Genomic DNA, 13,143 nt, shown 5'->3' on the forward strand with positions numbered 1-13,143 from the left:
GACCTCTTCTGTACAACTTCCCACCAGGTTTTCGAATCAGTGCATGTTGATGTGTGCATGTCTGTTTGTTACTGTATCCTTGTAAGATAAGATTAAAATTCTATACAAGTACAGGGACAACTTTTATTTTTGAAACACGGAGTCTCATTGAGAATTTCAACCCTCCAGTCAAATGCCCTTGTTTGGTGTGTATCAGTTGAAACAACATTAAAACCACATTTTTAAAAATCATTTGTAGATCCAAAACAACTCTGACTGGGACCTCTGGGGATGTTTGCTGGTGTCACTGAGAGGCTGGCAGTGGATCAGTTGGGTAGTTTGGTGGTGGGGTGTACCTCTCTATCTTGCAAATGCTTGGTTGGATTGGGATGTGGCAAATTTAAAAACTGGGACATCACCTTGGGTTCTTTTTTTGTGTTATCTGTGAACTGTTTCGCAATGGGGGTGGGGGTGGGGGGCAGGGGGTGGAGCTGCAACAAAATGTAGTTGGGTCTAAATGTTTACTCTGTTAAGTTTGCCTGTCAGTGGTTTTATGTTGTGCGTGATCAGCTCTGTTCTTGGTATGTCTGCAAATACTTCTTTCACAGCTGAAAGCCACTGCTCAGCAGGAACATCCTTTAAAGAGTGCAACTGGATCCTATGAGACATATTTCTTTATTAGGTATTTCACAAATAGTGCCAGTCACATACAAGCATTTACTTCACACTAATACAAGGTTACATACAGGGTCGCATCTCCATCAACAATTAGATTTGTGATTTATTGAATTTTTGTTACCATGGTGATTCTTAACACACTAAAAAAAAAAAATCCATCCCCATCTATGCTGCCAGGAACATTTAACAAATGAACAGTAGCCAGTTATCAAAAATGAGAAAAAGAAAGTCACAAGAATAGGAAAAGAAACTGATTATTCTAACATTTTTAAAGGTGCATTCATACTCAACATGTTTCATATGGGTTCTCTGAAGCCTCAGCTGTTCCCTCTTTTAGTCCAGCGTGGGTGAATAATGCCATTTAGTGCCCAGTGATGGACTGACTTTGCTCCTCTGCAAGCAAACTCTGGTTTGTTTTAGGATGAGTGGGATTGATGATGTAATTTAATCGGTTTGTTTCATATGGCAATCGTAACCACAGGAAACCAAACCAAACCAAAAGTGCACGGGTACAGCTGCATGAAAGTCAAACAGAATGAAACCGGAGTCTGGACTGATGCTCATATTCAGCTTTTCTTCACATGCTGTCAGCTAGGATAAAGATAAAACACTGCCAGAGTTACAGGACCTGGTTACAGATTTGTTTAATAATAGACTGCATATAAAAGATGGAGGTAGTCCTCAGGTCTGAAAAGAAAGATGGAAATGCCCTAAACCTGCATTCTTTCAACTGACCAGGAAGGGGTGCCTCCTGTAGCTGCAAAAAGAAATACAATAGGTTCTGTGAGAAAATTAGCCTACTTCTCACTGGATTTATGACCTCAGTAAACCTTCCTTATTATTATTCCTTATTATTAATTCTTTGGCCTTTTTTTTTTTTTAAAATACAGCATGTTCACTTTGCAAATGATGGTCCTATTTGGAGTAAAAGCCACTAAAGAAGGATACGAGCCAGCAGTTTCCCTTGCTTTCTCAGTCAGATCTGCCCCTCGCTCATCACGTCCAGTTTCAAAACACCAAGATGATGACACCCAGCTCAGTTTGAGCCTTCAAAAATGGGTTCACAAACCAGTGTGTGACGCCACAGTGGGCGCGCCCATCTTTTATATGCAGTTAGAGCCACTAAACCTTTGTCCAGTAATTGAGCTACTTGTGAGTCCATGTGATGTTTGTTTTCACACTCAGGTTTATTTGGAGTGAAACTAAATACCAACTATAACAAACTTTCCTGGCAAGGAAAGGCTACTTTGTCAGTGTAATCAAATATAACTGCAGTCCTCTGACACAAGTCTCTGCACGTGTAAATTACTGTAACGCACACACGGTTATATATCCAATCTTAGACACATGCCACCGCCACGATTACAGAAAAGGGCGAGGGGGAAAAAGACAGAACACAATTTGGTCTTTCTAAAAAGTAGCTGTATTTTGATTTTGATTCTTTTTGGCTGAAGCAAAGTGGTTTCAGAGAAGAGGACAGGGAAGGGCGAGTGACAGGGAGGGAAGGACGGGTGCTCAAGGTTTGGAGAGGGGAGGTGTAATTGTGGCAGTGGCTGGCAGCAGAGACTGAGAGCATCGGGAGGAGCCAGTTTGCTTGTATTAATAAAATGTTTGCTATGCTTGTGGGACTGCTGATAATGTGCAATAAGCTAATTTTTTAGGGGTGTGTTATTGTGCACATGCTTCTATGTGTCAAGTTTAGATTTACAACAATTGACTGGTGTCTATTATTACCCGCGCATGATTATAGGGACCGCAGAAGAAAATTAGACGTAGCTATATCTGATCCAAAACATATACTCAGCACTGTCCCTGCCAGATTAACTGAATAGATAAGATAAATAATCATCAAGTGCAATTAAAAGTCTTCATACAATAAAATGAATCCCCTGCACCTTTCATTATTTCCCCAAATATGAATTAATAGTGCAGCCATGCACAGGCATTGTTGGCCTTCGAATAAAAATCATATTCAGCCAATCAGAGGTTACAATGCTGCAGTTGCTTCTGAATCACAGCTACTGAAAATAATTCACATTTTATCTGAACAATGTACTTTTCACTGCTTTGTACTTGTTTTTTTTTTAAATCAAATGTAAAAATCTCCCAAGAGTCTGAATTCATTTGTTAACGTTTAAATGAGGAATAGAGTGAAAGATGCATTTAAAAACAGCAGATGTTAACACCGCATCTGTCAGCTCCAAAAACACGTCCCTACAGTACATCTGTACACGGGCAGGCGAGAATCGGGCAGGATTTCATCAAAAGGGGTCAAGTGAAGACGGACTGAATTGGGCGATGAGATCACCATGGCAACGAGGACCTCCGCGGTGCGGAGCACGAGGGGAATGTGGGAGGGAGTTTCACGCTGAAGTGCCCCAAAGTGGAGGGAATCGCTCTCCACTTTTTTTACGCTTTCAGGAGATTCTCGTGGCCGCGGTCCAAGCACCCACACTAATGAACTCTTCACACGCTCGCTCGCACGCGCGCTCACACTCACACACCATTACATCACGGATAATAACACTTACATAACAAGACCTTGTGGACACTGAGGTGATTACAAGAGGGTTACATCAGTGTCGGCAAGCCAGAATAAATACGCGCTGAAAATCATGTTCCCTGCTGATGATGGCAGCAACACAAAAAAGAAAATATGTAAACAGAGTCAAAACTAAAGAATTGCACATGTTGAAGAAGGGGCGATAACATCTACTGCTAGCCGATTGGTGCTGCTGCTTCGCGTTCCTCAGTTTGGTTTGCACTGGAGTCACAGGATGAATTGATTCTTATTATTCTTAATATTCCTCAAGGTTACAAAAAAAGGTGGCAAAAAGGAAATGGATCCACCCGTTCTGCAGATTTGTGTTTAAGGTTAGGAGTAATTCTGAAAACCGAAGACGACCAAACCAGACGATGGGAATGACGAGAGGCTTCACAGCACGCAGCCCTGCAACAGAAACACACAAAAAAACCAAACAAACATTTGAGCATAATCACAAATATTTCAAATTAAGGCATGAATAATAACAGCATGTTTGGTGCAGCCAACAATAACCTCCCACCCCCACTTCAGAAACTGTCAGTACTGCATGACCAAAAACATCAGGGGACTTGTGGCAAACATTCCCTCTGAAAATTCATAAAAGTGCCCTTATTTTCTATTTCACCCAGCTCATATTTCTGTGCAGTTGATAAATATTCACGCCTGAATGCCACCTCTGTCCCCAGGGGCTGTTTAGTGGTAAGCTTTTTTTTTTTTTTGGTTCCTTCTCCCCACTGTACTTAAAAGAAAAAAAATGGAGCTTTTTTTTTATTTGCAAAAACAAATAAGGGCGCAGAAACTGCTGGTACTGAGTGGAAGAAAAGGAAATGCAGAAAAAACAGAAAAGCTCTGTTTCTTCTCCATAATTTATTTTGCCTGTGGTAGTTTTTTTTTTTTTTTTTCTTGATACATAAGCAGTTCATGGGAGTGCAGCTAATGTTTATTTTGATTTATGACATTTAAAGTCATTTTCCCACAGTAAACATTTGAAATAGACAGTCTCACTGCTTTTACTCAGAAATGATCATTTTGGAGCAAAAAAATAGGCAGTGAGCTTTTGTTTTGAAGGGCGGTGTTCAGTGTGTGGGTGTAGTTAAAAATCTGATTCTGCAGTAACTGTAGAGGCTGTATTTAAGCTTTACTAGGGATGGGCTTTTCAAGCAAACTATATTAGTCACTGCTAACTATTTGAGCAGTCCTTAACTGCCACCTTCTGGTGACAGTAGGGCATTACATGCTACCAGTTGCCACTAAAATAGACAAAGGGAAATGACTATTTTAAGATGAGATAGTCACATAAACTATTTGAGATTTAATGTAAATAAAGGGAACCTATTAAGCTCATTTCTAGCTCCGCAGTTTTATTCTTGGACTGTACTAGAGGGGGTTGCGGGGGGGATGGAGGGATGGAGCCCATCCCAGGGGGAAAGGAGGGGTACAGCCTGGACAATCTGCCAGTGTATCATAGAAAGACAGACAACCAGCCATGCTCACATTCACACCTACGGCCAGTTTAAAATCCGCATTTAGCCTAACATGCATGTCTTTGGGAAAACTAGAGTACCTGGGGAGAACCCACACAGACACAAGGAAAAGATATAAACTCCACACAGAAAGTCCCCAGCTGGCTGGCGGATTCAAACCCAGGACCTTTTTCCTGTGAATTACTGCACTGCACAGCAGTGCTGGCCTTGGATAAGCGGAAGAACATGGATGGATGGATGGAATTTACTAGAGTAGCTTTGCATGTTTAACAGGTCAAATCTAATCCTTATCGATCTCATACTGGGTCTTAGTGCAGCCTCTCAGTGCATCCTCTGCCTGAACAAGCTGTTTGAGCGCTCCTCCACCTCCATTTAAGCCAACTTTCTTCTGACTGGCTGCCCCTCGTAAATAAAACATATGAGCAGCAGGTGAGTGGGGCTTCATACAGATCCAAGAGTGGAAAAAGCTGAGTCTCTTCAGCAGTCTTAAGACTGAACTTTTGTCTGTTAGGAATTACTTGTACCTGCACAGAACTCATTATTTAAATCTCTGGCAATTCACCATTATAATACTTAATACAAGACAAAATATGAAAAGGTGTAATAGCTCCCTTTGAATGACTACATGAAGATTTGAAAATGAAGACCTTTTCCTATCTGGCCATATTTTTAGGAGTTATTTGTAGCAGTTTATATTGGGTCCAGGCAAGTGGTGATAATGTCTTGTTCTTGGGTTGAACTGACATTCAGTAAGCCAGCTCCCCTCTCTGATTACATTCTGACCACCTCTGACGTCGTGCTCTACCAGACTTACCCTGTTTACTCCCAGAAGTAGCGCAGATACCATATAGTTTCATTCTTGAGCTGAGGCCCGAACAGAGGGTTGGTCTGGGCCAGAATGGCTATCAACCAACTGGACAGAGAGAGAAAGAGAGAGCGGAGGAATGAAAAAGGATTGTTAACGTGGTGAGCTCATATGCAAGCACACAGACACATGCTTTTGTTTTGTTTTTTTAAAGAAAAGATGTGGGTTTGAACATCCTGGGTTGTATCAAACACGCTCCACCCTGGAACCCGTTTTCAAATTGTGCCATTTTCAGGGACTCAAAACGCAGTTGTCATGTGGACATTTCTGCAGGTTTGAACATCTGCAAAGACTACAGTCAACAGCTGACTATTAAAACAAAGCCCATCAATGTCGGGGGTATCCTCCCACGATTAATGAAAATATAAAATAAATGTAGAAGTCAGGATAACATTACAGCCCCATTTCATAATCGCAGACTTCAGCAGATATCTGATTACCTTCTGCAAAACTATTTTGCCCTAATTTGGAGGCCTTGACCTTAAAATTTTATCCAAATATTTGCAGTCACCCCCCAGGTTAATAAATATATAATACATATTCCATGTTTTCAATATTAACAATACTCATTAAATCAAAACAATTTTAAGCACACTGTAAGAGACTGATATTCTGTGATAATCTCTACAAGTACTTTTTAGTAACCACATCCTAAAACAGACGTACAACATTTCCACGGTAACCAAATTATATAAAGTACATACTGCACTCTTATACAAGGGACTGTACTACATAATATCTTTCTATTTATATAATCTATAACAATAAGCCAGATACAACGCATACTTAAAAGGTATTCACATCCTGTTATACTCATGTGTGTACAGGAACATTACTACATAATTCACCCAGACTACACAATCTGCTGAAACATAATGCAACCATGCTGTTTATATCTGAGCAGTGTTGCTGAGCAGTAGGTATGGCTTTAATATTGCTCTATGATGAGTCACAGTGTCATGGTCCTGGGCCGGTGGCCCAGTGTTTTGTGTTTTTGTATGGTTCTGTTTTGTTGTGGGGTCTCTGTTCCTGTTCTCCCTCTGTGTCAGTATCTCTGGGTGTCAAGCCGGTGTGTACCATGTTAGGTTATTTCCTGTTTATTTTGGTAGGTCTTTTGGTTGTTGTGCTTTGGGTTTAGTTTTGCTTCCTGTGTGTCCCTCCCAGCTGTTTCCCATTTGCCCATTACCTGCTCTGTGTATATATATCGTCAGTGTTTTTACTTTGTCGTCGTCGCGTCATTGGTTGTTGTCCGCTGTTCTGCATGCTTGTCTGAGTTAGTCAAGTCTTGTTAGCTTCACGTCTCTCCCCGTTGAGTGTATGCCAAGAAGAGTTCATGTTGTTGCTGATACCATTTGGTGTAAATAAAACGTGTGTGAATTACACCTGCCCTGAGTCTGCAAATTGGCGTCCTCCTTCCTGCCTGCGCAGCGGCCAGCTGTGACACACAGTCTGTACTATTTATGGCCATGAGTCCTCCCTGGCCAACAATGCTCAGCCAGTCAGAAATTGGCAACAAAGGCTAATCAATAAGGCTGCAGCCCAGAACTGATGTTACTACAAACAGACGACTCTTCACCTACAAATCTGGGATTCCCAGTTTCTCACTATCAGCTACTGCCAGCTGTTCAGTGACCTAGGTTGGCTTCTAGATATGGGGAATCCCCACTTTGTCAATTTTAGTAGGTATAACCAATCACAAAGCACAATATGATCACATGACCAGGCTAAGCCAATCAGGCATGAGAAAGAGGCTGCATCTCATTAGCATACACTATCATGGCATTAGCAGCCTAAAATCCTCCCTGTTGTTTACTCTCCACTTCAGATAAATACAGCCAAAATGCACAAAGGATACTAAACATCCAGGAATATGAATATCATGCTGCACATCTTTGAACAGTAAAGAACACATCTGCCAAATTTTATGGCTCGGGGGGGGGGGGACTGTCCACACCACAAATAAGTTCTGTGTGATTATTTCAATCGTTTCAGTAAAAAATAAGAAAAAGAAACAAGCAATTAAAAAAACATTTTGGCTGGAGTTTCTATTTGTAGGCAGTATTTTCTTTAGTATTGTTGAAGTTTTGCCAGAGGCAAAAAACTGTGTAATAAATTAGCTGCAGTCACTTGCAGAATACAGCCTGTAGGCTGACCGAAACGAGGGTGTAATTAATGCATATAAACACAAAATGGATGGTAAAATAATGTTTCCTCATTTGTTCACTGTGATTTTAGTGACCCAGTTAAAACCTTTTTTCCCATAAGGCGATCTGTCCACGTTTATAAAAGTGCTTCACAAACAAAGTCATTATTATTTTTGTAAAACCACACAGACACTCACAAACAGAGCATAATTTCTGGAACAGAGCTCTACAGCTTATCCAGGTACATCATTTAGAGGCATAAACTGTGCCAATAGTATACTTTTACAGTATGAATGCTGTTGCCTGTCTTTGTGTTGGTGGAGGTACACCCCGAGGGAGCTGGGCTTCCGCTATTGGTGGAATGATAATCCTATTTGTGCACATCCTACCTCTCCTAGCTGCCCCACTTTTATCCAACAAAATGCACAGTAAGAGACTTTCCTGAAAATTATTATTAATTACAATGTTATTCTCTGTGTATATGGCAGACTGTTGTTTGACCCTGGAAGAACACGCTCTAACACACATAGATCTTAATGGGGAGCACGTGGAGCCTTAGAGACTCTATTCACCAAATCAATTTAAAAGCAAAAGGCTAAGTAAGAATCAGGAATAAGAAATGCTAAAATCATAATAAACCACTGAGAATACTGTCACCTTCTGTGAATGGCATTATTACTGTAAGAACTAAGCCATTTAAGATTTTTAGTAGCTGTATCTATGGCGTCAATTTGAAAATCCTAGGTGACATTATCGCGTTGACAAGATTTTTAGAAAACTTGACCTCTGACCTTAGGTCAATGTCACTGAGATTCAAACTGGTCCAAGATTTTTAGAACATGCATCTAAAGTGTGAATTTAAACATCGTAGATCATATATTTCTCGAATCATTGTGTTCACAAAATTGAAAGTTGGTTGCTCGCCCGGGCGGGTGACGGCAATAACCCATCAGCCTTTGTAGGCTTTGAGGTAAAAAGCACATGCGGCCAATATACAGACACATAAGGCCAAATGACAGCGTGACTAGATATACACGCAGACACAAGACATTTATCTTTTGTCTCCACAGGAATTAAATTGCTATAAAACTGTGGGCTCTGTGCTTCATGTTGAAACAGTTTTTTTTTTTAACTGCTGAGTTTTCAGCCAAAAAGCAATCACAGTACATAGACCGTTTCTTTATATTTAGATTTCATATTTTTTTTATACAGTTTGGTCTGTTTTGTGCTATTCCAGGAAAATGAGCCCGGTCAGTTTTCTCAGCTATATGACTGTTTGGTTTTTCTCTTTCAGCATCTTCCCACTTTATCCTTTCTTTGCTCTACTGCAGTGAAGAAAAACCTCCTCTCTCAGCTGGAACTAAGCCTGTCAGGTGGAAAATGTTTTAGAGGTTTTGTTATCAGTGTGCAATTACAAATCAGAAGGCTCTGCAACACAGACGGGGCATTGTTCACCCAGAATATCCTTTTAGTAAAATTTAAGACAGGTGTACCCTCGGGGATAATTAATGCTTTTGAGAGAAAGAAAGGAAGAAAGCATCATTTTGTGTTACTGTAGGGTCTTTACCTTACAACATAAAGCGCCTTGAAGTGACCGATGTTGTGATTTGGTGCTATATAAATAAAATGTAATTGAATTGACACAGTAAGGCCATGTCAGCTAGATCCCATTCCCATGAAAGCAGCATGGAGCTGTTACTGTAGCTGACTGAAGTGATTTTAATACAGTGTCGTTATGTTGACTGCACTGTAACAGTCCTTTGTTCTGTTAAGAGCAGGATATTAGTGCCAGATCCTGACTGATAACAACCCATTCTTGCATAATCAATGATTGGAGTTTGTCAGAATTTGTGGGCTTCAATCTTGAATCAACCTTTTGAGGCTTAAGGTCTGGGGAGTTTCCTGGTCATGGACCCTTACTTCTAATGTTTTGTTCCCCGAGCCACTTAGTTATCACTTTTGCCTTATGGCACTGTGCTCCATCATGCTGGCAAAGTCATCGTTCTTCACCAAACTGTTCTTGGATGGTTGGGAGAAGTAGCTCTCAGAGGATGTTTTGGTACCATTCTTTATTCATGGCTGTGCTCTTAGGCAAAGCTGTGAGTAAACCAACTCCCTTGGAGGAGAAGCAGATGCCCCAAACAATCAGGAAGTGGCTTCATCAGAGAAAATGACTTCACCCCAGTCCTCAGCAGCCCAATCCCTGTACTTGTTGTAGATTATCAGTCTGTGCTTGATGATTTTCCTGGAGAGAAGTGTCTTCTTTACTGCCCTTCTTGAAACCCGGCCATCCTCCAAAAGTATTCTCCTCCCTGCATGTGCAGATGCATTCACACCTGCCTGCTGCCATTCCTGAGCAAGCTCTGCACTGGTGGTGCCCCGATCCCACAGCCGAATCCAGTTTAGGAGATGGTCCTGGAGCATGCTGGATGTTCTTAGGCACCCTGAAGCCTTCTTCACAAACAACTGAAGCTCTCTCCTTGAAGTTCTTGATGATCCAATAGATGGCTGATTTAGGTGTAATCTTACTAGCAGGAATACCCATGCCTGTGAAGCCCTTTTTATGCAAAGCAATGATGACTGCATGAAACCATAGCAAAAAGAGGAAGAACAATGATTTTTAAGAACCATCCTCCTTTTAAGGAATCTGCTATTCAAACTCAACCATCATGACACAGGGATCTCTAGCCTTGTCCCCATCAGCATCAGCACTCAGTTCATACTAAGGGGCCCAAAGTGTGCCGAGAAAATACTCCCCACACCGTTACACCACTGCTACGCTGAACTGTTGATCCAAGGCAGGATGGATCCATGCTTTCATGTTGTTTATGCCAAATTCTGACCTTCCAGCTGAATGCTGCAACACAAATTTAGACTCATCAGACAAGGCAACATTTTCCAGTCTTCTGTTGTCCAATTTTGGTGAGCTTGTGCAAATTATAGCATCAATTTCCTTTTCTTAGCCGACAGTGGGTATTGATTTACTGTTGCCTTCCTATCAGCTCGAAGCTGTCTGGCCATTCTCTTCTGATCTCTGGCATCAACAAGGCATTTTGGCCCAGAGAACAGCTGCTCTCTGAATATTTAGATCAGCAGTTTCTGGCATTCTCAGACCAGCTTGTCTGGCACCAACAGCCACGTCACATCCAAAGTCACTTAAATCACCTTTCTTCTCCCTTCTGATGCTCAGTTTGAACTTCGGCAGGTAGCCTTGAACATGTCTACATGTCTAAATTCTTTGAGTTGCTTCCATGTGATTGGCTGATATTTGCATTAATAAGCACTTAAACAGGTGTACCTAACAAAGTGGTCAACATGGAAAAATGACAGCAGCTTCACACCAAAGAAGAGTAAGCAAATATGTACTTACAACAAGTAGCAACAGATCGCTGTGAGGATCAGACTGGTGACAATCACACTGTCAAAGAGAACAGAGGAGTCAGTCTCACATCTGTACAGTTTTACTATTAAAACATTCAAATTAGAATTACAGCCTGAGTCATATATTGGGTAATACTGCTCCTTTTTTTTTTTTTTAATAAAACGGAACATAATGCAGAGAAAGGTGCCTGGCCAATTTAGAAAAAGTGTAATTACACGGTTTTTCAAGGAGAGAAGCTCCATTGTTTACAAACCTCCCAGAATTCTCTGCAGCGCAAGCTTTTTACAATTAAAATAAAGTATGCATTAAAATGACGTTTGTTCAGCCGAACCCACATCATCCCTTCATGCTGTCCTCTGCTGACTGGACCCTTTCAGTAACTGTTAGAGGGAATGTATGCGTGTGTGTGTCTGGATGTAGGGAGGGATGGATGGCTGTTTCCTCGGATGACGCAGGGCCTCCATCACAAGAGCAGGAGCACGCTCACGCGCTCATATGTTTAAAAATGCTATCCAATTAATACAGCGAATATACTAACAGTAGGGAAAATAAACAAACATTTAATTTATAATGCTAGTATATAAAATTAAAGGAAACGCAAAATGATGCCGTTAACTGTACCCAATGAACAGCAGTTACAACGCTTACCCCCTATTGGGTCCTTTGGGCACTAAAAACGGGGCTACGACCCCCACCAACGCCCATAACGTGGTGAAGCAGATCATCGGCAGGGCGAGAGAATGAGACACCATGGCTTCAGTCCGCAGGAACCCGCAGGTATACAAAAATGAATCTCGGTTTGTCCTATCGGAGATAAAGATGTATCAATGGCCGCTGAGCCAGCCCGTCGCTTCTGCTATGTTCCCTCCCAATTCAGTCCATGCGGTCAATGATTGGGCCAGAGACTAGCAACAGCGATAGCTGATTGGTGTAGCCAGCTGTCGGTCAGTATTACAGCACGGGGTATTGGATGGATGTTTCTGCCAGCATATTTGAGGCAGGTGATTTTTTTTCCTTCTACACAGACCACAAAAAGTAAGGAAATTTGCGCTTTTTTCATTATTTCTTTGTTGTAACAATGCTTCTTGGCTATAAATCTTATACAGGTGGATAGCCCATTTGTAAGGAAAATGCATTTGTGGGTTGGGCAGCACCTGGGGTACCAGAAGCTCAAAACAAGAGTCAGTAGCAGAATAAGCTGTTTGGCATTGACAGACAAAATTTGGCAGCTTTTTTTTCATGGGTGCAACCCACATACTCAACTCTGCTGCTCAAACCACAAATGCATTTTCCTTACATACGTGGCACAATTTAAGGGGAAATAAACAGGCTTTCCAACGGTATAAGATTTATTGCCAAGAAGCATTGTTACAGCAAAGAAGTAATCGACCAAACAGGAATTTCCTTACTTTTTGTGCCTTATTTTCAGCAGGAATTTGTTGAACGCAGACAATAAATTAAATACAAATATCAATTTATTATAGCACACCTTAATGGTTGTCTATCTCTGTGTTAGCCCTGCCACCGGCTGGCAGCCTGTCCAGGGTGTACCCTGCCTATCATCCTATGACAGCTGGAATAGACCCCATCGTATATAAATATTTTATACAAATCCTACTATTGTATATGTTTGTATTTGCCAGCTCAGAGGATGGAATATAATGTCAAATTAGAATGATGTGTCACAATATAATGTATCATAGCATCGCACTATAATGATCGTAGTGTATGTGCATGATTTTATGTTCCTCTGAGTTTGCTAGTAAAATAAATTGATCTACCATAACGTAAGCAAAACAAAATTATTGTATACAAAATATTAAATATAAGGCACAAGACAGAATGTGTAGTTCTGAGATTTAGTGACCTTTAATTTTAATGTTATTTCCAACATTTTATTTTTTTTTTTTTTTGCTGTCTAAATCTTGCAAAATTTGATGTCAAACCTTTTGGAAAGTTATGAATAATATTTTTAACGTTCGTGTGGTTTTATTTTGATGGGTGTGGTGAGGAAGCATTGCAAGTCTTCCTGTTTTATTGTTGAAAGCCATAACCGGAAAGCAGCT

The 13,143-nt window shown here is 40.9% G+C and overlaps 1 protein-coding gene across 1 annotated transcript; it reads right to left on the minus strand.

The window, feature by feature from the left end:
- Nucleotides 1-635: 635 nt before the first annotated feature.
- atpv0e2 (ATPase H+ transporting V0 subunit e2) lies at nt 636-11,934 on the minus strand. Its single transcript, XM_030730265.1, has 4 exons — nt 11,726-11,934; nt 11,066-11,113; nt 5,501-5,599; nt 636-3,607 (listed from the first exon to the last, which is right to left on the minus strand). The coding sequence occupies exons 1-3, from the start codon at nt 11,827-11,829 to the stop codon at nt 5,506-5,508; spliced, it is 246 nt and encodes an 81-aa protein (XP_030586125.1). The 5' UTR covers nt 11,830-11,934; the 3' UTR covers nt 636-3,607; nt 5,501-5,505.
- Between the last annotated feature and the right edge of the window lie 1,209 nt (nt 11,935-13,143).

The sequence above is a fragment of the Archocentrus centrarchus genome, chromosome 1, assembly GCF_007364275.1.
Source record: "Archocentrus centrarchus isolate MPI-CPG fArcCen1 chromosome 1, fArcCen1, whole genome shotgun sequence".
NCBI lineage: Eukaryota > Metazoa > Chordata > Actinopteri > Cichliformes > Cichlidae > Archocentrus > Archocentrus centrarchus.

Bases quoted from the DNA above. Each gene is read 5' to 3' on its own strand.
- atpv0e2 (XM_030730265.1), bottom strand. From the start codon at position 11,829: ATGGTGTCTCATTCTCTCGCCCTGCCGATGATCTGCTTCACCACGTTA. The intron at 11,114-11,725 runs GTAAGCGTTGTA...TCTCTTTGACAG, and splicing joins CCCAAAGGACCCAATAGGGG to TGTGATTGTCACCAGTCTGA. The intron at 5,600-11,065 runs GTAAGTACATAT...CTCTCTGTCCAG, and splicing joins GCGATCTGTTGCTACTTGTT to TTGGTTGATAGCCATTCTGG.